This window comes from Suillus discolor, assembly GCF_016758755.1.
Source record: "Suillus discolor strain FC423 chromosome Unknown F5147scaffold_76, whole genome shotgun sequence".
NCBI lineage: Eukaryota > Fungi > Basidiomycota > Agaricomycetes > Boletales > Suillaceae > Suillus > Suillus discolor.
In genome coordinates, this window is record NW_024541323.1 from 162,051 (window position 1) to 187,242 (window position 25,192).

The 25,192-nt window shown below is 48.7% G+C and overlaps 10 protein-coding genes across 10 annotated transcripts; 3 read left to right on the plus strand and 7 right to left on the minus strand.

Annotated features, from left to right (window-relative positions):
• Positions 1 to 697: 697 nt before the first annotated feature.
• F5147DRAFT_778830 (class II aldolase/adducin domain-containing protein) lies at positions 698 to 1,880 on the minus strand (the record flags this gene model as incomplete). Its single annotated transcript, XM_041442196.1, has 7 exons — positions 698 to 976; positions 1,034 to 1,048; positions 1,097 to 1,183; positions 1,244 to 1,492; positions 1,546 to 1,584; positions 1,642 to 1,688; positions 1,745 to 1,880. 7 exons carry the CDS (start codon positions 1,878 to 1,880, stop codon positions 698 to 700), a joined length of 852 nt encoding a protein of 283 aa, XP_041287753.1.
• Positions 1,881 to 2,124: 244 nt separating this feature from the next.
• On the minus strand, positions 2,125 to 3,525 carry F5147DRAFT_718935 (class II aldolase/adducin domain-containing protein). Its single transcript, XM_041438735.1, has 5 exons — positions 3,352 to 3,525; positions 3,246 to 3,292; positions 2,851 to 3,099; positions 2,704 to 2,790; positions 2,125 to 2,582 (listed from the first exon to the last, which is right to left on the minus strand). The coding sequence occupies exons 1-5, from the start codon at positions 3,485 to 3,487 to the stop codon at positions 2,316 to 2,318; spliced, it is 786 nt and encodes a 261-aa protein (XP_041287754.1). The 5' UTR covers positions 3,488 to 3,525; the 3' UTR covers positions 2,125 to 2,315.
• Positions 3,526 to 3,872: 347 nt separating this feature from the next.
• Positions 3,873 to 4,646, minus strand: F5147DRAFT_584744 (uncharacterized protein; the record flags this gene model as incomplete). Its single annotated transcript, XM_041431810.1, has 3 exons — positions 3,873 to 4,245; positions 4,304 to 4,404; positions 4,458 to 4,646. 3 exons carry the CDS (start codon positions 4,644 to 4,646, stop codon positions 3,873 to 3,875), a joined length of 663 nt encoding a protein of 220 aa, XP_041287755.1.
• Positions 4,647 to 5,238: 592 nt separating this feature from the next.
• F5147DRAFT_584706 (uncharacterized protein) lies at positions 5,239 to 6,569 on the minus strand (the record flags this gene model as incomplete). The annotated part of the gene is made up of 4 exons (XM_041431808.1): positions 5,239 to 5,293; positions 5,343 to 5,672; positions 5,725 to 5,939; positions 5,994 to 6,569. The coding sequence occupies 4 exons, from the start codon at positions 6,567 to 6,569 to the stop codon at positions 5,239 to 5,241; spliced, it is 1,176 nt and encodes a 391-aa protein (XP_041287756.1).
• A 1,753-nt stretch (positions 6,570 to 8,322) lies between these two features.
• On the minus strand, positions 8,323 to 9,669 carry F5147DRAFT_404566 (uncharacterized protein). The gene is made up of 4 exons (XM_041429629.1): positions 9,252 to 9,669; positions 8,911 to 9,203; positions 8,666 to 8,781; positions 8,323 to 8,589 (listed from the first exon to the last, which is right to left on the minus strand). The coding sequence occupies exons 1-4, from the start codon at positions 9,598 to 9,600 to the stop codon at positions 8,529 to 8,531; spliced, it is 819 nt and encodes a 272-aa protein (XP_041287757.1). The 5' UTR covers positions 9,601 to 9,669; the 3' UTR covers positions 8,323 to 8,528.
• Positions 9,670 to 12,704: 3,035 nt separating this feature from the next.
• F5147DRAFT_657019 (uncharacterized protein) lies at positions 12,705 to 14,098 on the plus strand (the record flags this gene model as incomplete). The annotated part of the gene is made up of 4 exons (XM_041434192.1): positions 12,705 to 13,145; positions 13,444 to 13,480; positions 13,836 to 14,008; positions 14,051 to 14,098. The coding sequence occupies 4 exons, from the start codon at positions 12,705 to 12,707 to the stop codon at positions 14,096 to 14,098; spliced, it is 699 nt and encodes a 232-aa protein (XP_041287758.1).
• Positions 14,099 to 15,358: 1,260 nt separating this feature from the next.
• F5147DRAFT_763797 (uncharacterized protein) lies at positions 15,359 to 17,999 on the plus strand. Its single transcript, XM_041440658.1, has 6 exons — positions 15,359 to 15,538; positions 15,595 to 15,844; positions 15,896 to 16,392; positions 16,445 to 16,607; positions 16,654 to 17,616; positions 17,664 to 17,999. The coding sequence occupies exons 1-6, from the start codon at positions 15,471 to 15,473 to the stop codon at positions 17,847 to 17,849; spliced, it is 2,127 nt and encodes a 708-aa protein (XP_041287759.1). The 5' UTR covers positions 15,359 to 15,470; the 3' UTR covers positions 17,850 to 17,999.
• Positions 18,000 to 19,344: 1,345 nt separating this feature from the next.
• Positions 19,345 to 20,661, plus strand: F5147DRAFT_642195 (uncharacterized protein). Its single transcript, XM_041433076.1, has 7 exons — positions 19,345 to 19,471; positions 19,531 to 19,789; positions 19,843 to 19,928; positions 19,976 to 20,034; positions 20,085 to 20,091; positions 20,145 to 20,177; positions 20,234 to 20,661. Exons 1-7 carry the CDS (start codon positions 19,441 to 19,443, stop codon positions 20,608 to 20,610), a joined length of 852 nt encoding a protein of 283 aa, XP_041287760.1. The 5' UTR covers positions 19,345 to 19,440; the 3' UTR covers positions 20,611 to 20,661.
• Positions 20,662 to 21,083: 422 nt separating this feature from the next.
• F5147DRAFT_404727 (uncharacterized protein) lies at positions 21,084 to 22,657 on the minus strand. The gene is made up of 5 exons (XM_041429630.1): positions 22,574 to 22,657; positions 22,055 to 22,517; positions 21,548 to 21,995; positions 21,341 to 21,493; positions 21,084 to 21,290 (listed from the first exon to the last, which is right to left on the minus strand). Exons 1-5 carry the CDS (start codon positions 22,584 to 22,586, stop codon positions 21,204 to 21,206), a joined length of 1,164 nt encoding a protein of 387 aa, XP_041287761.1. The 5' UTR covers positions 22,587 to 22,657; the 3' UTR covers positions 21,084 to 21,203.
• A 691-nt stretch (positions 22,658 to 23,348) lies between these two features.
• Positions 23,349 to 25,100, minus strand: F5147DRAFT_718981 (uncharacterized protein). The gene is made up of 7 exons (XM_041438736.1): positions 24,808 to 25,100; positions 24,679 to 24,755; positions 24,595 to 24,615; positions 24,370 to 24,547; positions 23,828 to 24,320; positions 23,593 to 23,771; positions 23,349 to 23,511 (listed from the first exon to the last, which is right to left on the minus strand). The coding sequence occupies exons 1-7, from the start codon at positions 25,036 to 25,038 to the stop codon at positions 23,380 to 23,382; spliced, it is 1,311 nt and encodes a 436-aa protein (XP_041287762.1). The 5' UTR covers positions 25,039 to 25,100; the 3' UTR covers positions 23,349 to 23,379.
• Between the last annotated feature and the right edge of the window lie 92 nt (positions 25,101 to 25,192).

Consider the following 25,192-nt stretch of genomic DNA (forward strand, 5'->3'; position numbering starts at 1 on the left):
CCACACGTTCATGTCTGCCAAAATGCCTCGTGGTTGGCATGTACTTGAGAAAACTGAAAGTGAGAAAAGCAAGCGAGAACAAGCGCGTATCGTCTCTGCACGGAGACAAGTTCAAACCCCTTTTCGGCTCGGATTCGGAAACGACCACCGTTCGAAAGTGTTCCCACACACAACCCACACATCAAGCTTGCCTGGATTTCGTGGGAAGTCGGTGAGTACACGAAAACACAAACACGAAGTCACATCAGTAAACCGGTGAGACTCAGATATTAGTCGACATTGTAAGCCCAATGCTTCTTTCCTCTACATAAACACCACGCGGAACTTGATCCAACTGACAAGACTCGGCTCCAGGGCTCACGTTCGTTGAGTATCTGGCACCAGTCCTCAATATTCAATATCGGACATTCTCACTGCTACGAGATCAGATAAAGTCTTCGACTGCATGACTGCATATATACCTTCAACCTAACTGGATTCTTGGATAGAGCGCAAACACTCGCGGACAAAATGCACTTAGTCTAAGCTGAGTAGAGGTAAGGGCTACACTATCTTTCCTTGCACCTGTTCTAAGCAAGGTAGGCTGGAGCGTCAAATTCGCTCACTGTGAATACCTATGCCGTGTTTTAGAGAATCAAAGATTGGCAGAGATATTGCTGGACGCTTCAGGACTCCGATGTATTGGTAAATAGCTGAGCTAAACGATCTCCTGTGGTGCGGGAACATACTCGAATCTCTTTTCTTCTTCGTGCTCCAAGAGCTGAAACTCTGGAATCCCATCAAACCAGCCCCCCATCTCAGATCCAAGGGATTCCCGTGTGCTAGCCGCACTTACTGGGTCAATAAGACGCGGTTTCAGTCCACGAGCGGCGGCGGCCTGGTCCACTACCATTTGGACCTTGCAGCACTTTTCCAAAGAGATGAAAAAGAAAACAGCAGATTCAATCGACTTGGTGGCAACGAGGATCCCGTGGTTCTACTCGAAAACGTTATGATAAGCAGGTGAGAACGTTCGATCGAGCTCTCAAAATACCTGGAGGATAAGAGCCTAGAATCTCGTGAGCATCGACACATGTAAATCAGCGCATCTGCAAACCTTTTTCGAACCAAGAACATTCGCTATAGCCAGACCTTCCTCACGGTCAACGACGATACCACGAAATTCACTATACAGAGCATGATCCTATGGGTTCATTTTCGTTGAATAGGATATCTCTTCAAGAACGGATGAATGCGAGATCACCTCGTAAAACGCACAGCTGTCCTGAGTAAGGGGATCAAGGGGCACTCCCAGAAGGCCGAACGCCTTAGCATACGTAGTATGCGAATGCGCAACGCAAACAACATCTGGGCGAGCTTGATGAATCGATGAATGGATCATGTACGCGGCCCGGCTGAGCCGCCGGGAAGGTCCAGATTCATTTTCTTGTATCTTCCCTCCGCGGTCCACGAGAAGGAGGCCCTCAGGCTGTATGATCTTGAAGTGAACGCCCTGTCGCAATTTGGTGAATTGTGATCTATATATTGGATATGATAATCAATCACCTTGGGGTTGACCCAGTAACAATCTTGTCTGATCGGGTCCTTTCGACAAAGTACTTAGAACTGGCACGCACAGCATCATATCAGCATCACTCTTACCCGGACAGTGATATGTCCAGCGACGCCTTCATCATAACCGTACTTTGCTGAATTGACATGATAACGATGGGTACTTGTTCCGATTCAAACAAATGGAGCTCACCAAAGATACGAAATGCTTGAGCCAAACGGAATTTCAGGAACGCCCGATGTTCGAGCGGGTCAGAAAACGTGGGAGGAACTGGTATGGTATTCCTCCCAATACTAATCTTGCTGGCGTCTTTGAATGGTGTGGCCATAGTAGCAGATGTGAAATTTCAAACGGAGTTCTTGTACTTCAAGTTATATTTGACCCTGCCAGCAAGCGCTTGCAAGCTTCTTCATCGTCATCATCATCATACCAGTACGGCACCAGGCTCGTAACTAGCCTAGGCATTGACCACTTTGTCGTAGCGTAGTGCTCTTGATCACTTCTTGCCTCGCTCGCGATACGCAGGCACACAGTCGCGGATACACCACTCCAACAGCACTCGCGGACAAAATGCACTTAGCCGAGTAGAGGTAAGGGCTGCTCTATCTTTCCTTGCACCTGTTCTAGGCAAGGTAGGCTGGAGCGTCAAATTTCGCTCACTGAATACCTATGCCATGTTTTAGTGAATCAAATATTAGCAGAGATAGTGACTGCTGGACGCTTCAGGGTTCCGTATTGTTAAACAGGTGAGCTAAACGGTCTCTTATGGTGCGGGAGCATACTCGAATCTCTTTCCTTCTTCGTGCTCCAAGAGCTGAAACTCGGGAATCCCATTAAACCAGCCCCCCTTCTCAGTTCCAAGGGATTCCCATGTCTGGGCCGCACTTGCTGGGTCAATAAGACACGGTTTCAGTCCACGAGCAGCGGCGGCCTGGTCCACTACCATTTGGACCTTGCAGCACCTTTCCATAGAGATGAAAAAGAAAACGGTAGATTCAATCGACTTGCTGGCAACGAGGATCCCGTGGTTCTACACGAAAACGTCATGATAAGCAGGTGAGAACGTCCGATCGAGCTCTCAAAAATACCTGGAGGATAAGAGCCTAGAATCTCGTGAGCATCGACACATATAAATCAACGCATCTGCAAACCTTTTTCGAACCAAGAGCATTCGCTATATTCAGACCTTCCTTGGGGTCATCGACGATGCCACGAAAATCGCTATACAGAGCATGATCCTATGGATTCATTTCCATTAAACGGTATATCTCTTTAAGAACGGATGAATGCGAGATTACCTCATAAAACGCACAGCTGTCCTGAGTAAGGGGATCAAGAGGCACCCCAAGAGCGCTGAACGCCTTAGCATACGTAGTGTGCGAATGCGCGGCGCAGACAGCATCTGGGCGAGCTTCATGAACCGCTGAATGGATCATGTACGCCGCCCGATTGAGGAACCGGGAAGGTCCAGATTCATTTTCTTGTATCTTCCCTCCGTGGTCTACTAGAAGTAGATCCTCAGGCTGTATGATCTTGAAGTGAACGCCCTGTCGCAATTTGGTGAGTGATGATTTTTATATCGGACACGATACTCAATCACCCAGGGGTTGACCCAGTAACAATCTTGTCTGATCGGGTCCTTTCGACAAAGTAATCAGAAATGCGCACATCATGTTATCAGGGTCACTCTTACCCGGACAGTGATATGTCCAGAGACGCCTTCGTCATAACCGTACTTTCCTGCATTAACACGATAACGATGGGTACTTCTTGTTCCGATTAAAACAAATGGAGCTCACCAAAGATACGATATGCTTGAGCCAAGCGAAACTTCAGGAACGCCCGATGTTCGAGCGGGTCAGAAAACGTGGGAGGAACTGGTATGGTATTCTTCCCAAGAGTAGTCTTGCTGGCATCTTTGAATGGTGCGGCCATAGTAGCAGATGTGGAATTTCAAACGGAGTTCTTGCACTTATAGTTGACCCTGCCAGCAAGCGCTTGCAAGCTTCTTCATCGTTATCGTCATCACAAAAGATCCGACTTGCCCCAGATGATCATGAGCACCAGGCCCGTGACTAGCCTAGGCATTGATCGCAATGCCAGCTGACATGTATACAATGCCAGCTGATATGCATACAACGCCAGCTGACATACATACAATGTGATCTCCTCGGGCCGACCAAATAGAATCAAGATCCATAATTGACCCGTCCTTCGCAATGAATCGCACTTCCATCTGGCATTAACCAAGTACATGAAAACACAAAATCGAAATAATAAAAAGACAAAAAAAAAGTAAACACAAACACAAACATCAAGACTAAAGAGCCATCGTAACGCCCAACAACGCAGGCCAGAAAATGAACACCACGCGGAACTTGAGTTTCTCGATATCGATGCGGCCCGCCGCGCTGTTCCTAGAGGGTTGATCGATGTTTCCGACGTCGCCTGGACGGAGGGGAGGTATCACGTTGCCTGGCGTTGGTGTTGAAGTTCCAGACTCAGAAGGTGCCAGCGACGGTGTTAACAGTGAAGGTGTGTGAGTCGCCTGAAAGAACAGATTCTGGCTTGTAGACCTCGCACTCGCACTAGCATTCGTCAGTGTCGGAAGAGAGTCGCCCTGAACCACGATCTTAAAGTCCGCGCTATAGATGACCATATCATACGGTATACTCGTGAGGTAACGCAGAGTGCTAAGCGTGGGAGCAGATGTAAGCATCCTCGTCATCGCACCCAGTCAATCATACATACAAATTCGAGCCATCATGCAGCTGCACAACACTCCTGGGTATATCCAACTGACAAGACTTGGCTCCAGGGCTCACGTTCGTAGCGAGCGTCGCGAGGTACGTCTGCACAAAACGTCAAGTCCCCCCGCAGTATCTCCAATAAAACTGGAACGCACGTCAGAATCGCAGTATAGCTGTATAGTGATGCCCCCCATGTTGTTCAGCGGCGGATACGTCCCGTCATCTATCCAGCTCGTCAGAGCGGTCTGTCCAGCGTAGTAGACGGTATTTTGGATAGGTTGAATGGGATACAAGGACGCGGAGACTGGCGTGAGGAGGGCGAGTAGCAGTACCACGACAAACATCGACACGCCGTTGAACATCCTGAACTTTTCAAGTTGATGATGGAATCTGAAACCCGGTACAGACAATAATGAAGTATATGACAGACCCGCTGATCACTGGCGGCGAAAGAATGAGGGTTCCGGGGACGAATCTGGCAATATGGACAAGTGAACGCAGCAAGAACAACACAAGTCAACCTGGCGAGAAACGCGTCACATCACGTGCCTTGATTTTACAACGATGATAAGGTATACGATTTCGATCTATCGATCGCTAGTTGGAAAAACGTAGAAGCTGAAACATAACTATGCTCGTAGATGGTGTATCTCTTAGTCTTGATCTATGAAAAAAAACACGCCACAGTATCCAGAAAGTGTACGAGGGAGCGGGATGAGAAAAAAAGGTTCTGAATAGGTGCGCGATGAAAAATGGTTCGCAATGTTAAGAGGTTCCGACCAGGTGCCCGACGAGACGAGAGAAAAAAGAAGGAAAGAAAACGTAAATGAGAACGAGAACATAGTGAAAACGTTTAGAAAAGTACCGGCACAGCCATTATTAAAAAATGCATAAGAGGAAGAGAATGATAATGAGAACGAGAAATCAAGAATCACATCACATCACACGTTCCTTCTCGCGAACCGCCCGAATCCAGATCTCACCAGGACGACTATGAAAGCAAATGAGTTCAAGAGACCCACCAGAAAAAAGAAACTTACCTCTTCTCCCTCAAAATCCTATAAACGCATCTACTCCCCTTCTCCTTCTCAATCCTCATCTTCGACGTAAGGTTATCCGCACGAGGGGGGAACACACCAGGTCCGCAGCGTGCTTGGAAATCTGCAAGACCTTCGTTCGTGCCTTCAGCTTCGACGATCACAGTCCCGTACCAGCCAGGATCGATGAAAAAGCCTGCCACGTTCGGGATCGGCAGGCGCAGGTTTTGGCTGTGCGAGTAGGCGTGCGGGTGGTGCGCAGAGACCGGAGGTCGAATCGTGAATGAAGAACGGTGCAACCAGTGGACGACGCTGTGCAGCGTGCCGTGGGGGCTATTCAAAACGATGTTAACATGTGATAGACTGGTGGAGACAAAGGACTCACGTCGCTGTCGTAGCCCTATCCTGTATCAACTGCAGGTTCGCAGCGAGTTCCTGGCCCCAAGGACGAACATCCAAATAAACGATAGGATTGCCCCCCGGATTCAAAATAGGATTAGCACCCGTCCGAATGACGCGGTGGAAATACGACGGAGAGAATGCCAGACTGTGGAAATATGGAGGCAGCTCTCCCATCGGCGAGTACTTGTAATCAAGGTCCTAGAACATGCTGTAAGCCAAACCCAACACGCGTGCGATGAAAAGAGGACTCACCACAAGATAACTCCCATCCCAAACCATCCTCCCCAAATTCCCCTCGTCGCCCACAGCAACGTCCCACACCACATCCCCAACCCTCAACATTTTCAACACACCAGCCCTCTTCAACTCAGCTTCACACTCCACTACGCTCGAATCAGATAACCACTCTCCTTCAGGGGAAGGAACGAACACCCGCAAGAGCGGCGCACGGTGGAGTCGGACCAAGGGAGATTGGAACGTACCCTTAGTCGAACTAGAAATCGAGGACGACTTGCGATGGGAATATGACGATGTCGGGGATGCCGTACCACTCGAGGGGCGCCGTGCTACTTGCCCGTCACGTGTAGCAGGCCTTGATGGCACAGGGCTGATATGTGACCTCGCAAGCGCCCTCGCTTCACTCTCAGCCTGAGCCCTCAACCGTAACACAACCCTCGTATACGCACGAGTGGTCATAGCGAGCGACAGAATATCCGGGACCGTGAACTTGGGACGATCTCCTGGGGCCGCTGGGTTGGGGATACGGGGCTGGAGATACGCATCTGCTAGTTGAGCATATTGGTGAGTGGGCATTGAGACCCCTCGCATGTAGTCATTTAGCTCCTTTGATTTGCGTTAGTACATCACACCATACAGTGTGCGGAAGGGAGACTGACCTTCAAAGACAGTGCAAGCGGCTCCGCCCACTCGAAGCTCCACCTCTTATACCCAACAGTTCCCAAAAACTGCTCGAGCACATACTCCCTCAACACCCGACTCTCAAACAGAGCCCTCACCTCCTTATTCGCCGCATACAGCGCACACCAATCACTAAACGTCAAATACTCGAGGAGATGCAGGAGAAGCGACGCATCGGCGAGATGCGAAACGATAGGGTAGAACGAAGGAGGCTTCCTAGCGAGCTCTTCTTCCAATCGTTGCTTCTCTTCAGCTTCTTCCTTCAGTCGCCTTTCTTCTGCTTCCTTCTCCATTCGTTCCTCTTCCTCTCTTTGACGCGCCTCTTCTTCCATTCGTCGCGCCTCCTCCGCTTTTCGCAGCCGGACAGCTTCCTCTTCTTGAAGAAGTTCGGCTTCCTTGTTCATCACTTCTTGCTGAACGATCACGTCAGCGACGAGAGGAGGACGCGTCTTCTCGAGCCATTGTCCTCGGCGCTGGGTCCGGGCTGATACATAGTCTTCAGGAGACTCGGGAGTTAAAGGCGATTTGGGCCTCGTCACAAGAGGTGACTTGGGCCGTGAAGGCGTCACCGGCCTCGCCGACCCCTCGTCACTTCCGCAGGACTTAACAACCTGCACCCCCTCGACCTTCTTAAACGGGTCCTCATCCAAGAACAACGCGTCCTCCGAAAACCCCTCCATCGATACTTTCTTAGATAGTAATTTGGCCGGTACCGAAGGCCCAGAAGTAGAAGAGGAAGGAGTAGGAGGACGCGACTTTGTCAACACGCGAGGCTTGAGGCTTTCTTTACTCGTCACTCGGTTGAGTTTGCGCAGTGATGGGGGGGCAGCGTCTGATGAGACTCTGATACGGCTTGGGGGTGGTCCTGCGTCTGATGATCGGCCTATTATGGCGTCTGATGAACGCCCAGGATCCTACATCCAATGAAATACGCCTCCCAGCTCCAGCCGCAGCCGGGCCCGAAGCTACAAAGCGTCCCTGTCCCTGCCCCTGTCCCTGTGCAGAAGTCGAAGGCGCATAGTGATACGCTCCGATCCCCCGCGCATCAATCCCACACGCTCTGATGTCAAAGGCACCCCCGTCGGTGCATATGTCAGAGGCACGGGTGCGCGCTCCATGGAAGGCACGGACACACCCAAAGGCACATTAACACCCCTCCCAAGGTCTAGAGTCCTATACTCCGCGGGAGGAGACGGGTAACCAAGCGTATCATGATCTGCACCACGCCGCGCTGATGATGCGGAGATGTGCGTGGCGTTCACAGAGTTGTTATGTTGGCTGATAGGTGCTTGCGGGTGTTGGCGTTGGTTGGTAATTATAGGTGCTTGTGGGCGTTGGCTTCCAGCGAGAGGTACATTTTGTTGTTGAATGATGGATGAGCGCTTGTTAGTCATTGCTGGGTTTTGATTGGGCGAGATATTTTCTCGTTGTCCGATGGGCGCTTGATCAATAGCCATAGCAGCGAAAATCAACGGACCTTTCCGGATTGGAGCGGCGCTGAGCTCTATCGAAGTTGAACGGTTCGAGTTGAGCTGAAGGGGTTGGGTGCCCTGGCGAGGGGGTATCGCGTGGTTGCTAGGGGAGCGGGCGAGTGGTGGAAGGTGCGCGATGGGGAGTAGTATTGGGGGGACGAGCGGTAGAATGGGGACGGGCAGTAGCGGTAGAAGATGACACTACTGACGACCGAGCGGTGGTAGAAGACGGCGGGGACTGCTGTCGCTTTGGAGCGAGTAGTATTAGATGATCGAGTAGCGGTCTGTGTCATAACAGTCGTAGTCGTAGTTGGCATTAAGTTTCGTTGCAAATTTTTGTCTGGCAGCACGGGGGAACGTGCAGACGGAGGGACAACAGACAACGGACGAGTCTGAGTCAAAATCTTACTAGTAGTTCGGACGGTAGTAATAGCAGCGGGTACGTTCGCGTCGGCAGGCTGACAAAATAGGTTAGTCGCTGGTGCCAATAAAAAAAAAAGGAAAATGAAAGGATATTATATTACTAGTACTCACGGAGGTGTCAAAGATCTAGAAGGGGGGCTAACCGGCTTAATAAGGTTTGCCGCCAATCTTTGTGGTTGAACCGAAGTAGATTGTGATCGACCTTGAGGGCGCGTGACGTCAAGGTGCTAAAGAAGACCAACGTGTCAACGGCATTCGAAGAACGGAGATGAAGTGGATTTGGCGCAAGGCGGGAGTAATAGACTCGTGTGTCGACACTGAGGCAGAACGTGTGGGATTTAAAAAAAACAGCTTACCTTGATAGCCGGAGCGATTGAGCTGGTGGACGTAAACGCGCTTGAAGAGGAGTGGGTGAAGCGAGTTGCATCCGTATGATTACTGCTACTGCTTGAGCTGGAGCCAGGTTTCGAAGGAGGAGGAGAGATTTGAGTTTGAGTGAAGTGAGTCTGAGAAGCCGGCGGGGGATATGAAAGGACCTGATTTGCTTGTTGCGAGGGGTGGGTTGCGAATTTTGAGGGGTGTCTGGGTGTCATAGGGGAGAGGTGATCTTGTCGTGTGGAAACAGCACGGATTGGGTGTGCGTCGGGGTCTGTGAGACGGATGGATACACGATGATATGATTAAAGAAAGGACATACCGGCGAGTTTTACTTGAGGTAATAAACCGGGACCTGTATACTTGCGGCGACCGACAGGTAATAACGGGGGCAGCTTTGGAGGTTCTGGTATCTTTACGGGCAAAGGTTGGCGGGGAGGCTCTGGTGAAGGTACCGGTGAAAGTTCTGGTGGAGGTTCTGCCAGTACTTTCCAAGGATCCCATTCATCCTGTGGGGGCATTGTACAAGAATCCAATAGAGAAGAGGAGGTCGCGAATCTAGCAAAGAGAGGTGGTAGTGAAGGAGGAGGAGAATCGACTGGAACGGGTTTTGACGGTGCCGGATGTTCTACATCAGCGTGCTTCCTAAACTTGCGCAACAAACCGGCCATTGCGAGGTGATGGAAGTACCAGTACAAGAAAAACAACGAGCGTGGTTTTAGTTAATAATAATATTAAAAGGAAAAGGTTTTTGAACGTGCCGAGTTAGAGAAACGACACAAGGAATAGGACTCATCTGAGTCACGTGATCATCCGTTTTAAATCCACAAGATCGTCAATCCAATTACCTCACTCTGTTCCGCATCTTCTCTTCCCGGTCAAGCCGGTCATTCAAGAATTAACCAGGCAAATCGGTCAACGACGTCCGACTACAAGTTAACTGTCAAATGAATGTACAACATTCTCCCGACATGGAATATAATATAAAATATTCAAATTCGTGTACTAATCACTTACGAACTCATCTCAAACTCGATCACATCATCTTCTATTCGAATATCCCATTTTAGACCGACCCTTTGACTTCTCTCGTAAGTACTGGCACTGGTATCAGGAATTCATTACCTTCACTCTCTCGATATCCGCGCCAAATCTAATCCACCTTCAGTAACAAACTTGTCTCCCCGTGTTCCTAATAAACGCTGTGCATCACCGATGGTAACAAATTCAGAAAGTGCATCATACACCGCATCCGGTCTCCTCGAGCTCCCCTGTTTCCGGGAACAGCCCACGCCCAAACATAGACGAACGACTCTACCCGTAAAGGGCGTCCCTCAATCATACCATCATGATCCAACATCAGTGAACACGAGATAGGAAACAGAAATGCCCACTGAGGAGGGGAAGCGAGCGAGTCAGAATCTGAGTCCATCACGTTGCAATCACGAGCTCTTTCTGCTATTGCTAATATTACGATCCGTACGGCGTACGGACAGCGCCAAGAATCTAATATACGAGTTTGGATTCTCTTCGCGATACACTGCGGATGCGATATCGACCCGTGAGTGAATCGACTGGTTGTTTGCTTCGGTGAGACTGCTAATAGTCAAAGCATTGCGTACCGGTCTTCCTACGATGTCATATAGCCGGAACCCCTGACGTGTTCGATAATGACGGACTCGGGTGATGTGTTTCATGCAAGGACCCGAGTAACGACTCCAATGCAGAACCTTCAAGTTGCGCCCAGGTATATATATCTAGCATCAAAGTTCAAACAAGCGTGCATCGATGCATCATTTACCAAGAGATACGCTCTTCCTCATCCCCACCATGACGCACGACTATGAAGAAACAGAACCACCACTTGCTCGAGCTTAATTAAATTAATGTTGGTATCCCCGAATAGTGCCACAATGAGTCAACAAACGCCCCGAAACCAAATTCGGAGTCGACATCGAACAAAAAGCTATGCTGATGCCGATACCAGTTGCGCCTTCCATTCTCTCTGCCTTCTCTAATAATAGTGATTCGCAGTGCCATGGTACCGGCACGTTCTTGTTCGCGTTCTAGATTGCGTTGGCGGATGGGGATGCAAGCCTTGAGGATCGGTACTAGTACATCACGGGCATCAATGCCCTGAGCTATAGTAGTATACACTAGCGTAGCCACTGGCAGTTCGCCGTGTTCGTATTCGCGAGCTCAAGTGCATGCAATGGAGCTCTATCATATTGGGTGTGGCGGCTTCGTATCAGTCTATGCCGGCATCAATCACGCCTTTTGCCGTAGGATACAGGGCAACAAGACTCTGGGATAGGCGAATCGTGTAAATGTCACGGATGACGAGCTTGGCAGTGTCATTCAAGTTTTTTGTATTCGAGTTCTCAAAAGTTGATACGCGCTAGTAAGAAGACGGAATATTTGATAATCGGTTCATGTCAGTAACCAGTAACCACGGACTGAGAGTTTGGAAGAACGGTGGTGATGGTAGACAATAAGGTAGTGCCAGTGATTCGGTCACCACGTCCGACAGTTGTTTGAGACTTTGAGTCGACTCGTGTGTAAAAGGCAAAGTCATCCTGCGACAGAAAATGTATCAATCAGCCTCGCTTTTGCTATGGCATATCCTGTCGCGATATAAAAATAGACGTTCTATCTGAACATTTACCTACAACAAACGAACATCCTGAACCAGATAAGTTCTCAGAGAACTTGGACCCTGGGCTCAACTGCCAGACCGCCAGTGAAGTTTGGCCCTGATTGGCATAAGCCTCTCATCCTAACAGATACAAACAACGCCTTCGAAAATCTATTTTCAGGTGCCTGTCACAGTGATGCCGCCATCTACTCCTCAGGAGTCGGCTTGGAAGACCCAGGATAAGATCAGATGACGGAGCTTCCTTATCGCACGGATCAAATTTCACACATCAAGCGACAACAACACAAAAGAAATACAAACGCACTTTCCAAATTCCCAGGTCCGCCGACATGCGTTCGTATCGTGACTCGAACTGCGGCTAACACAATACAAACATCTTACGTCCACCGACCTGCAAATAACATTCCCTGACACCCGTGCGCTCCGTCTTTTGCAAGGAACGTTGGACGCTGCGAAAAGGCACGCCTCGAGGACTCACGGCTGCTGATTCTCCTCCGACTTAAGCCCACTTGTATAGGTTCCAATCTACTTAAGTATGTATTGTGATTGTCCATGTGATGCGCGTAAGGGGTTTCCCTTACCTCATTCCGCACCGCGCCTCATCCTCCCGGACGCTCCACCACTCCACGTTTGGCATCACACTTGCATCATGGCGACGTCACGGCCACCCAACTATCTCCCAACAAATCGGTCAACTCAATGCGGAGAAGCCTCTGATTGAAGAAGTTTCAATCTTGGCGGATACATACCATCTTCGCTCAAGAAGTTTTATCCATCCATCAGACACGCCGACATATGTTATTTGTCAAATCGGAGGTGTCCGAAAATGATAGATATGGGCATTCTCGTCAGCGTACGCAATCATTTCCACCAATTTGACAATTTGAACAGCTTCGGAATGTAATTTAGCTATCAATGATGATTAACTGGCCCCTTCCAAGTTTTTGATCATCATTCCGGAACAACTCCAATCCCTCCGTTCCTGTTCCTCCCAAAAGGCAGTTGCCGCCATCATCATCACGAAGTAACAGTCTGATAGGAACGTTCGATAATGTATCCAAGGGCATCGATAAACCATACTCTTAAATGAAACGTCTCGCAATATGGGCTTACGACGCGATGGCGGGGTATTCGTTCATTATCGCGTTAGTGGCTGAATTACAATTACGCTATACCCAGAGACGATCAACGATCTTCGCGACGCAACAAGGGCACCTACGTACTCATCGTCAAGACGTCTTACACATCGAAGCTTCATCTCGAGCTCGATCATATGATTCCTTCCCAGGATCGATGCGCGTTTGTATCATCATCGAGCGTCTTCTGCCCGAAGAACCCTCTTTTGGATCGTTTGGGCTCAAGTTGAGCTTGGACGGTATGGCCACTTGGCGTTCTGGAACACCGGAACAACCTTCTCCGCCTTCATTAAAATGGGCCTCTTCTCTGGTGCCTAAGGTTCTGGGGCAGATCAAGGGATTGTACCTGGTCGAGTTTGGGTACTTGCTTAACGTTTATCCTGATAACCTTTCAGATCTAATGCGGACGCCGTCCTTTGTACAAGTTAGTCAGTAGTCAAACTGCGATATCCTGCTTCGCACAACAGTCTGATGAGCACGCAATCTAATCAAGTTAGACTATATTGAACAGGGGGATCGTCCTGACGAATAGGAATGCTCGAATTACTGGTTTATTGTTTCCGTTTTATTGATTGGGCTTCGATACTAACATGGGAAGTCTTATGGAGCCTAGGCTGTCGGACTTTGTTTTGATGACCTCCTTGTTCTACGGGCTCACGAGAGATATGCATATGCATCGTTATCATGTGCTCGCAAAATGCACGCTGTACCTAACCACATAGTCACCTGAACATACAGCTGCCCACCTTGGAAGACAAGGTACATTCTTCTCCATCCTCGTTGATCGCAATTGAGGTTTCTTCGGTTGATGCTTCTGCTTCGGACGAAAGTCTTATGTAGTACCTGGTCAAGTTTGGACGCTGTATATCCAAGTATTAGTTCAAACTGATAGCCTTTCAGATCGACTGCGGATGCCGTCCTATATGCAACGTTGGGATAACATAAAGAATGGAATTAATTAGCTTCGCCAGTACTTACTCGTCGATATCCCGCCTTCGCGCACGAAATCTAATCGAACTGAGGCCTCGAGGGATCATCCCGATGAATGATAATATTCCATTTAATTGCTCGTTTCTTTGATCGCTGTACACTACACTTCGATACTAATTCGCAGCCCATGCTATCGGGTCGTCTCCCATGTTCGGCATGCCCGAGAAACGTCTACGTCCATGTGCAATGTACTTCGTCACAATCACAAGCACCGACGCATACGGAACAAATGCAGAGTTACCTACCAAGGGTAACATATCATTGCATGGCTTCGATAATTCCTGGGCATCCATCGCCGTAAGTTTCTTCCAAGTTTCGGTCTCAGTCCCCCATGGCCAGGTTTGGATGCACGATGTCCAAGCGCAAGTAATGGGCTACTTATCCTAATAGCCTTTCAGATCTGTTGCGGATGTCGTTCTATATACTTGGCTGGGTTCACCTAAGGGATGTAATTAATTAGCTTTAGTGTCGATATCCCGCCTTCGCGCACGAAATCTGACTGAGCTTGATAATAGCAGAGTAATCATCACGATGAATAACCTGTTATTCATCGCTCACCTATGCACTTCGATAATAACACAAGAAGCTCTCAAGCTATCGTTCCAAGAAATTTACGCCCACGTGCATGTGCATTATCACAATCACACGACACCGCTCATATCGAAACACATGGAACAAGCACATAGTCAACTCGCTTAGAAAGGTAGGCGAACCACTACTCACAAAGAAGCCCCGTTTTTGAAACGTTCTGTATATACCATCATTTCCGGGCGCGCTGATCAGCTTACCAATGATGAAGCGGCCATCTGCATGATCACAATCCTGGGAAACAAGATAGGAAACGCGACATCGCTATGTAACTGCAAGAAGAGGAGGCATCCGAGCTTACCGCATCTTTGTGCAATCGCCATTACGATCGGTTGTATCCTCGCATGCGCATGTGGCTGATCACGCCTTCTTCTGATAATATAATAGGATTTTAGATCAAAGTTCTCTTCGCGATGCGGATAGACGTTGCGTCTTGGATCGACTCGCCGTTTATGTGGAAGAGATACCTCGATGGCATCGGGGACTCGGCCTCGTATGCGTAATGGGCGTATTGATTTGATCTGCGAGTAACGTTGCAGTTCACCGCGATCGTGATTCTAGAATTGATGATGATGGGCTTTTGAAAGCTGGGCAATGATGGTTTCATATCGAGATCGGTGTCAGCCGAGGCTTGAGCTTTGCACGTGGTGGGAAGTGGGCGGATCGTTGTATGCTTATGTGCCACGGATGCAGAACATCATTAGATGAGCGCGATGGGTGTGCTTGATGGTAGTGAGGAAGGTTCAGCAATATCGGCGTATCAGATCGCAGTAGGATGATGGGAAGCAGTCGCATGCACACTGATCGAGTGATCCCATAAACCGAGAATTTGGGAGAACGGTGACAATCTGAGAGTCCGATAGAAGGTGAGGTTACGACTCACTGGGAAACACCAATCAGCCTCTTCCATCTTCCTTTTGTGATGTATCTGTTATGATTGGTGGAAGTTTTAAGTTGCAGGTCACTTAACACCTCGGCCAATCACAAAAGATGCATATGGATGCCACCAGCCAGCTCTAGTAGTAATGATGTCGGAAAAAATATGGTTGACTTGGGTTGACCTAGCATGAGTTTGGCCCTAATTGGCAAAGGCCTCTCATCCTAACACATACAAACAACGCCTTCAAAATTTGAAAGTAAGGATCTGCCACGCCAGGCCCTCCAAATCTAGATGGCGACATCACTCGGGAAACGCAGGCAAAGAGAAGAAGACGCACAACCCTCATCACAAGCACACGGGTAAGTCAACACTTTCACATCAAACACCAAAACAACATAACATCGCGCTTCATCAGGTCCACACTATTCGTATCCAACCTCCCCTATGATGCAACATCCACCGACCTACAAACAACATTCTCAGATTTAGCACCCGTGCGATATGCTTTTGTCGTATCCAATAGTGAGACTGGGGCGTCCAAGGGTTTTGGTTATGTATCTTTTTCTATCAAGGAGGATGCGCAGACTGCTTTTGATACCGTGTCGACTGAGGGGATCAAGATCAATGGGAGGAAGCTGAGGGTCAAGTGGGCGGATAAGAAAATGGTGTGTTTTTCTGTCGTTTATTCGTAGATGGGTTTCTTATGGGTGGTATAGGACAAGGGTAAATTTGAAAGCTCGAAGGAGCGCGTTGGAAAGGAGAAGAAGCCAGAAGTGAAAAAGCAGGTGGTGGTAAAACAAGAGGCGAAAAAACACCAGCAAGAAGTGAAAAAGCAGGTGGTGGTAAAACAGGAGGTGAAAAAACACCAACAAGAAGTACAAAAGCAGGAGGAAAAGGCGAAGCCTGAAGATGTTGATGAGAGTGACGCCGAATCAGATGATGTCGAAGAGGATGATGTCAAGATGGTCGACGTTGAAGATAGTGATATCGAGAGTGATGCTGAAGACGAAGACGAGCAGTTGGGTCTTCATGAAGACGAGCACAGCGACAAGGACGAAGACGAAGACATCGAAGACGACGACGATAAAGAGGCTATAAGTGCTGAACACCAACGACGTCCCATGAAACCTCAACTACCTCAAACGGACACAGGTACCACACTCTTCATCCGCAATATCCCTTTTATTGCTACAGAAGACGAACTACGGGTACTGTACGTGTACCTTCTCCCACCACTCCCTGTGCGCTCACTCTTCATGATGTAGATTCCGCACGTTTGGGCCTCTACGGTATGCTCGAATTACCGTCGAACCAGGCACCGAACGTTCGCGAGGCACTGGTTTCGTTTGCTTCTGGAATAAGGAGGTCGCCGACAAGGTGATCGAGCAAAGCGAGATCTTGCGCGCCGAAACCATGGGCTCGCATCAAGTACGTCTCACTCTCCAATGTACGATGTGTCTCTGACACCTCTCAGCCAACAAAAAACCCATTTACCCTGCCGTCAATATTGACGCCTGACCCATCTGCAGGTGTAGCCAAAAGTCTTGTACTTCATGGTCGCACTTTGGATGTTGTGAGAGCTGTCACGCGGGATCAAGCAGGTAAGCTGAAGGACGAAGGCGAGAAAAGACGAGAAAAGGCAGACAAGAGAAATCTTTACTTGTTGCGTGAGGGAGGTAATGTTGATTTTATTGTCATCACTGTTATCTTTGTAAACCAGAGTTCTCCAGTCATCTTGCCTAATACGCCAGCGGCCAGCACCATATCACCTGTTGAACTGGAGAAGCGGACTAATTCATTCACTGCTCGCCGCACGATGTTGCGGACAAATCCTTCCTTATACGTATCGAAGACCCGACTCAGCGTTCGTCAAATACCCCTATTCGTCACCGAGCGGACTCTTAAACGCCTCGCCCTCCACGCTCTTCGTACATTCCAAGATGAAGTCAAAAAAGGAGAACGAAATGGTTTGACTCCCGAGGAGCTAGAAGAAGTCACCAAGGAATCCGATGAACCAGGCGACTCCAGCACGAAGCCGAAGGCCGGGAAACGATTGCAGGGAAGCAAAGTCAAGCAAGCCAAAATCGTGCGGCAACATGAACGGGTAGATCCTGTTACAGGAAAAGGTCGCAGCAAAGGTTATGGATTCATCGAGATGCCGCGGCATGCGGATGCGCTGCGCGTTCTTCGGTGGGCCAACAACAACCCTGCTGTGGCGCCACTTCTGAGCACCTGGTGGAAAGAAGAGCTCGGGGATCTCATCAAGCTGGAGAAGGGGAAGGGGGATCCTGATGAAGCTAGACTGAAGCGGATAAAGGATGAGCTAGAAGGCCAAGTGAAAACACCGAAGGGTACGCTTGTTGTGGAATTCTCCATAGAAAACGTGCAGGTCGTCCAGCGAAGAGCCAACCAGAACAAAGAAAAACCAACAGTAAATGTATGTATGATTTCCGTCTATGATCACTATTCCTGACTCAGATTTAGACACGAGTCACAAAAGACCACGGTGAAATATCTCAAGAACCACCTATGAAGAAACGACGCGTTGCGGCTGATGAAACACCAGCGAAGCCTGTGAAAGAAGAACATGCTAGTGGTAGTAAGAGCATTGGCGCAGTTATTGGCAGAAAGAGGAAGGAGCGTAAAGCTGCCAAGAAGAGCGCAAAGTAGCCCTGAGGCCTCAAGTGCTGTCTTGTTGTGTTCTTTACCTTTGGTCGTATCATATCCCGCTCAAATGGACCACAGTATCAAAGATATCCACTTTCATTGGCTGACCGACTAGAGACAAATTTCTATATTTATATACTGCAACATTTAAACAACGGAGACAGCTGTAAGCAAAATTGCGCGGAAACAAGTGAAACTGGCGTCATTAAAACATCCGAAGCAGGACCCCGTAAGCATTAGGTTTGTGCTCGTTCGTATACACTGAACTTCAGCCTGCCGCCACACCAGCCACGCACACTCACTCTCCCTTCTAGATTTCGTATACCTGTTTCTCACCGATGCGGACACTTCGTCACAATTTACTCAGTGTTAAGAAGATACCTGTATATTATGGCTGACTCGGACTGCCAGCATTGCATCTCAAAATACAAACGATGAGCGTCGCAGCCTCAGTATCGATGACATCACCTTTCTCACTGCTATCCTCCGCCGAAATACCACCATGTACTGGATGAGCTACACCGCGAATTACGGGCACGTCATGGTGTGTGTTTGTACATATACTTCTTCGCACCCTGCGTACTGGCAGGCTACTTTACAGCCAGAAGGGTATCTCCGCTCGCGCTCTGGAACGACTCGGAGATGAAGAACGATGTGCCAACTTCATGAACCATATTGCCGAGATGGCTTCGAACCCAGGAATGCCGATGTTCGGTGACGAAGCTGCGAAAGATCCGTGGAACAAGGTTTGCTTCATTTACAGCCTAGTACTAGTCTAAGTGTACTGTTTCTTCTTAGTGACTTTATAGAGTGATTTATCGTGCTAGTTGTGGGGAAGTCAAGGTATTTGAGCTCGGAGGCATGCATCGACATTTACAACAGAGACGGTCTCCTACTGAGGTATTTTTGGGTCGGGGGATTCAAAAGGTGAGGCCATTATTAAAAGTAAGTCCATCTAAAGACTAGTAAGTAGTACTGATCTCTCGCCGCGGCAGCCTGATGCTCACGTGCTTACGGGGTCCTACTTCGGTCACTTGCGAGACGTAAAAGTCTCCACATAATTTTGCAATCAACGGTGCTCTACGAGCTGTTCTGGACTCCTGGGGAATGGTACTAGTGTACGAGAATAGGCCTAGGTACGGGTACGGATGGCCGATAAGGTCTGTTTGAAGTGTTAATGTTTTCTAGCTGATTGGATATGAAACAACCCTTCTACATGCCCTCGGGCCTCCGCCATCGCCATCGCCATCCTCCTCCACTCGTTACTAGTACTCATCACCAACTAGAGACTAAACAACAGTATGGGATTCGCCGCATTTTGATCATTAGGAGATAGTTGTTACTAGACGTATCTGTGACAGCGGGTTTCCAGCGGTTGAACTTGCGCAACCTGAATTTCTCACAGGTGACAGTAAGCAATACCGTTTGACAGGAGCAGTATAATCCCAAAGCTTGCATGATCCGTTATCGATATTTATTAATCAAACCACATGGGCCAAGTTAATTCAAAAGCTACATATTGAGAACCAAGGCCGTAGGAGAATAAGGTCTTACCACCGAACGTCTATTCGCTGCGCACCGCAACTCTGTACTTATGTCTGACTCTAAAGTATGGCTGATCACAGGTGAATATCCTCATTTCCTATGGTGCGCACCAAGCAGTAGCTTACGTCGATCATTATAGGTACATCATCAGGCTTTGGTCGCCGTTTAGTATCAATCGTTCTAGAACGCGGTGATCGCGTAGTCGCGACGGCCCGATCTCTCCAAAAAATTCAAGATTTTCCCCAATCTCCAAACTTACACCTCCTAGAGCTCGATGTGACTGCTGGAACGACTGCCATCAAGGAACGCGTAGATGAGGCGGCTAAAGTATGGGGCAGGATTGATGTGTTGGTGAACAATGCGGGTATTGGATTACCAGGAATCCTTGAGGAATGCGGGTAGGACACAGACGTGTTTTTTTCCCGTGCCTAATGCATGTTATCGGTTTCAGGGTGGATAGGCTGCAAAGACAATTCCGCCCTAATGTCTTCGGTGTGCTGGATGTCACGAATGCAACATTGCCATACATGCGCGAAAGTAAGTTTCTGGATATGTGCATGTAACACACACTTTGAGTTCTGCAGGGAAGAGTGGCACAGTAGTTATCATCGGGAGCCGTAGCGCCTGGAGGCCCGAAATCAGGGTGAGTGGCGTTGTCTATCGTCGATAGTGGCTGAACAACGTCTATTTCAGGGAATTGGTGAGTAATGCCTTCTAAACTTTTCCCTGGGTGACCAACACTACGGCTGGCAGGCTCTTATGCCTCATCAAAGGCAGCTGTGCATGGTAAGTCGCGTTGACCCACACACGTTACATCGTCCACGGACTGAAAAATCGTGCAGTAATGGGCGAAACACTTGCCGTGGAACTCGCATCATTCAACATACGCGTCCTTATCGTCGCGCCTGGCGCCTTCCGCACCGAAAACATATACAGCAATAAGTTTGACACGACACATCCTATTCCTGATTATGATGAAACACGAGCTAAAGCACTGCTGAGGTATGAGACTGTCCCTGGGAAGCAGCCAGGAGACCCTGCGAAGGCGATGAAAATAGTCGTAGACGTCGTGAGAGGAGAAGGTGTTGCGGTCGGGAGGGAGTGGCCGTTGTATCTTGTCTTGGGGGAGGATGCAGAGAAAGATGTCAGAAATAAATGTATGAAGGTGTTGAAGCACCTTGATGAATGGCAAGACGTAATCAGGGACGTGAATCTATAAACTATGTAAACATTGTATACATGATGTAAATGAATATGTTTATTGCTCTTTTCGGGTCTTGAGGAAGCTAAAAGGTGCATCATCATAAACCTGGTTCCACGCTTCATTTCCTCCTCATGTATTAGGAACTCATGAACGACTGCAGTCTTCCTTCTCTATGACCTGGCTAGGTACTAAGAACTAGATTTTACGGACCACGCCAGGCTATACGTCAGCAATTCACCCCCTTTCATGCGGCTCGCGAGCACCCTCCCTATACGCATAATGACTACTTTGATTGATGAAATGAGTGTGAGCCATCTACTCTTCGACCATGCAAATATTCGGTTGCGTATATGCTGTAGAAAACGCATGACATACAATCGTGGTGTTTGATGTATTATTGGTCATGTCAGCAGCTGCCGACGTTCTTTGTCTGGTGTGATCTCTGCACCCACAACGAGATATCAGGATTGCAGCCGCGCATGACGTATGGCAAATAAAACGCCTCCTATATTCATATTGCCCCCAATTTTGCAGTCCATGGTTGTTCAAATTAATCTGACATTAGGTGATGTCGTACCATTCGCTGCATCACGGGTCGGCAAGAACCCTCAGCTCTGTCTCAAGGGACAGACTCGGAGACCCATATGGACCATTGGCCCAAAGCAGGTCTCCAGCGGGATCGTCTGGTGATTAGCCAAGCGAAGTGAGCTTATGAAATCCTCTGCCTCTTCGAAAATCTCCCAACCTCTATGTCGCCCACCGTACGATCCAAGTGATCGAACACAGACCCTAGAGCGTGAGCTAGCTCAGGATGACAGGGGCCGGATGCTATGCTCATCATAGCGTCAAATTTTCGTCTCAGTCCAGCAAGCTGGTCTGGCGAGAAATAAACCTCAGGCTATAGCAGAAGTGAATCATTAGAGAATGTACGCCAAACGCTATCTTGACGTACGATGCCTGGAGATGGTCCTCCGTTCCCCTGTGGCTGCTCTAATATAGGTCCCACGCCATCTTCTTCTGGGCCCACGTCATCCCTTGGCATTATTTGAGGCATCTCAGTAATTCCAACTGGTACTGTCATCGGCGCCGTTGTGAACAAAGGTTGTTTCGGAACTGGCTTTGGTGTGGTCTCCATCTTGAATTCTCCCGACTGCGACTTGCGGAACGACGCAGGGAAACTTGGGTGCGCTTCAGCATGTGTCATACGAATGCGAAGAAGAAGCTCGTTATCGTCCATCGTTGTTATACGTAGCCAGCCACCACAATGATAACGAGTGATGCGAGAACGTGACTTGGCGCGATCGGCATCTTGGTTTCGCGACTTCGATTGCTCTCCTTCAAGCTGGGCACAAAAGTATGTGACGACCGTCGACTTTCCACCGCGCTTTGTTTTCTTTTGACTGTATGAAAGACGTCTTGTAAGAACTGCTCCAGTGCATGCATGACGTAGACAACGCACTTCCAGTGATATTCGGATGCTTCTGCCAGAAAATCTCTAATCTTGTTCGTCCGATTATACAAATGTTCCCCAGCTGCAAACATCCCCGGCGGTAGATTCACCATAGTGTCAAAGTCGAATGGTCGACCTTTGTTCAATGTGACGAGTTTCAAGAAGTCATCCAAGCTCATCGCCGCGGTGGCAATCTGCCCACATCCAGATGAATCAACAGTGGCAGCGGACTTCCGTGCTACTTGTTTGTCCATACAGCCGATGCATACTTTGAGGTGACCTGTACCGGTACGTCGGGGTGGGTATGAGTCGACGGGGCCCATATAGGCACAGCGAGTGCACTTCTGAAGTATAGTTGGAGAGGTGGATGAGGAAGGACCCGGAGCCATCTCTGTTGGGATCTCGAATGTAGTAGGAGCCATTGAAGGGGGTGTCGGTGTGGATGACAAGCCCAGCACAGGAGCGGGAGAACCTGCGAAGTCGCCCTATAAATTGGGAATAAAATTGCTCAAATGCATCTGCCCATACCTTTTACTTCCATCTTATACTATCTCGGAAGATCTTAACGCAGTCCGTGATATTCTTGAATTACGGTGGTAAGGTTTCTGTCAGGTTTCTGTGGGTGCACTTCGCGACAATCCCACAGATCACGTGCACATCTCAATATGGGAAAATATGACGACTCTTTGTATTTCATCATATGATCACACAGCATGGGTAACCTTGGGATCTCATGAAATCAACAACTTTCAGAGCTGGCAGCCTGGGACGAAGTAACGGAGCCCAGGGATTAAGACCTGAGGGATCAACTTTTCGAGACCTGGTTTAAACTGCGCCACGTTCGCGAGCCCCCCGGGCGATGTAATCTTTTCCTCGTGGCATCACATACCCGAATCACGATCACTGTCACTCTGCACCAACACGCGCTCTCCTGCCGACCGTCCTTCTTTTGTACAACATCATCTCTCTGTCAGCCAGCCGCAGATGCAGCTGGTTGCTGCCCGCCAAAAGAATCTGAAATTGTTCACTTTGATCACGACGACTGATTTCTCTCGCATTCCTGCTAGGCAACATGATCATGGTAGTCTGATGAGCACAATACTCGAATCAGAAATTATTTACGCACTTTTGGGTCCCCCTTGTTTGATGTTGCACTCACGGGGCCTATCAGCTCAAACGTTTCGAAGGACGTTGATACGCTTTGCTACAAGAGAGCATCAATGCCTTCCGAACATATTTATGGCTGAGGACACTTCATGTTGGGAGTCCTTGTGCTCTCAAACCATAGTTGAAACGAACCTTCGGCCGCCCTCAGCTGTAGACATACATAAAATCTAACCGATAACACCTAATAGGGGAGCGCCTGTGTGCACTTTACCACCCACTAGAAATGCTGATTTGAAGATGTCATAGAAGGATTTCGATGGCTGGTTGAGGATCACAGGACCTGAGCTCGCGCAATCACCCTAGAAATGCACATATGCAAGAAAGCACTCGTCACTTTGTCAACGGGTTAGACAGGTATCTTGATCGTACAGTACACTTGCCTTTAAGTATTCATGGTGCCCGAGCTCCGATATTCTGCAAAACGCCTGAAATAACGCTGGCACCACAAAGGGAACCCTGCATTCCCTCTCTACTTCACTGAGCATACGCTCAGCACGGAGACGTTGTGTCCTTTCCTGCTGCAACTCGATTTCAAGCAGTATTAGTCGCGCCTCCATATCTACAAGAAATCAAATGAGTCAGCGACGTGCATACCGAACTGCTGGTGTACGAGACCATGGGGTGAGGGTGCTGTTTCTTCACTCTTCGACTGGGGAACACCAAGACGCATAAGTTCTTCCGATATCCCTTTCTCAGAATGTTTTAAGGTGGTTAGCTGACCGCGGACCTTCGAAAGCTCGAGCGATAGCCTATTAATAGTCTCCCTATCTCTTGGTGGGCGGGGCCCACTAGGGATGGGGCTGTTGCTTATGCCAGGTGATCCTGGAGGGGGTCTGATGTGATATGGAGGGATGCGTAATGGCTGTTGAGGGGTGATTGTGAGAGGCGCCCGTGATGTCGGGTATCTGGACCGATGAGTTTTGTCGCCCACTTGAGTGGGTTGGTATTCCTCAGTTGAAAAGCCGTTTAGAGTATGATTCCCCTCCGCTGTACTGTTCTGAATGGGGAGGTGCTGCTCGGTTCGAATTCTCTTCAACAAAGGATTCGAGGGCTCATTATTACCATCTGACCCAAAAGGTGGTGATGAAACACCTTGCTCGTTGATGAACTTGGAAACGTTTAGTGTATAGGAACGGCAGATGTATCACAGTACCCACATCGAATCGAGATCTCTTCCTCTGAACTACTTCCGCGGTGAATTGCGAATCAGAACGTTCTGACGTAGATGATAACGGTGGACTCATTCCTTCTGTCCACGGCAGCTCTATTGTATGTTTTGGTCCCAATGGTGACAAATTTGTTCCGCGTGTTCCCGTAAAATCAATGGACGGTAGTCTATGATGGATCTTCAATATATTTCGTTTGTATGAGGACACTCTCACATTTCAACAGTCACCGATTCGCTTTACAGATGAGATCGCGCCTGAATTTTATTTGTGTACATGTGCTTCTGTAAAGGTGCTTACATAGAGAGCTCCTCTTTGACCGCGTTCAGCTCTGGATTCCCCTTGGAAATGGTCACCCATCTTGGGTACAAACTGCCCTAAGAGCGGATCAACCGTAGTTCACGGTACAAGACGATACTTGAGACATACCTCAACCACAGGGACTGAGGCATGAGTGGGATGAGGCCATGACAATAAGAACGCAGCACCTTCCTGATGGATGTTTTCGCCTTTCGGACGATGTGCTCTAAGAACATTGAGATCTGCTAGAAGGACGTGGAGGGCCTCCGTTTTATTCATCATCCCAGATATCAGTACGCCCTTAGCTCCGCCGTACTTGAGCGTAACTTTAATGGTCTCGTAGTTCTTGAAGGAATTCATGAAGGAGATGATAAATAACAATTATTACGGGAGTTCAGAGTAGGCCGCTTTGCTGGTTGCTGCCGCACGTGAGCAGGCGGATGTTATATAAGCAAATTACACTGTCCTAAACCTTTTCACATTTGATCATTCTGCCTAAACCTCATCGCAACAA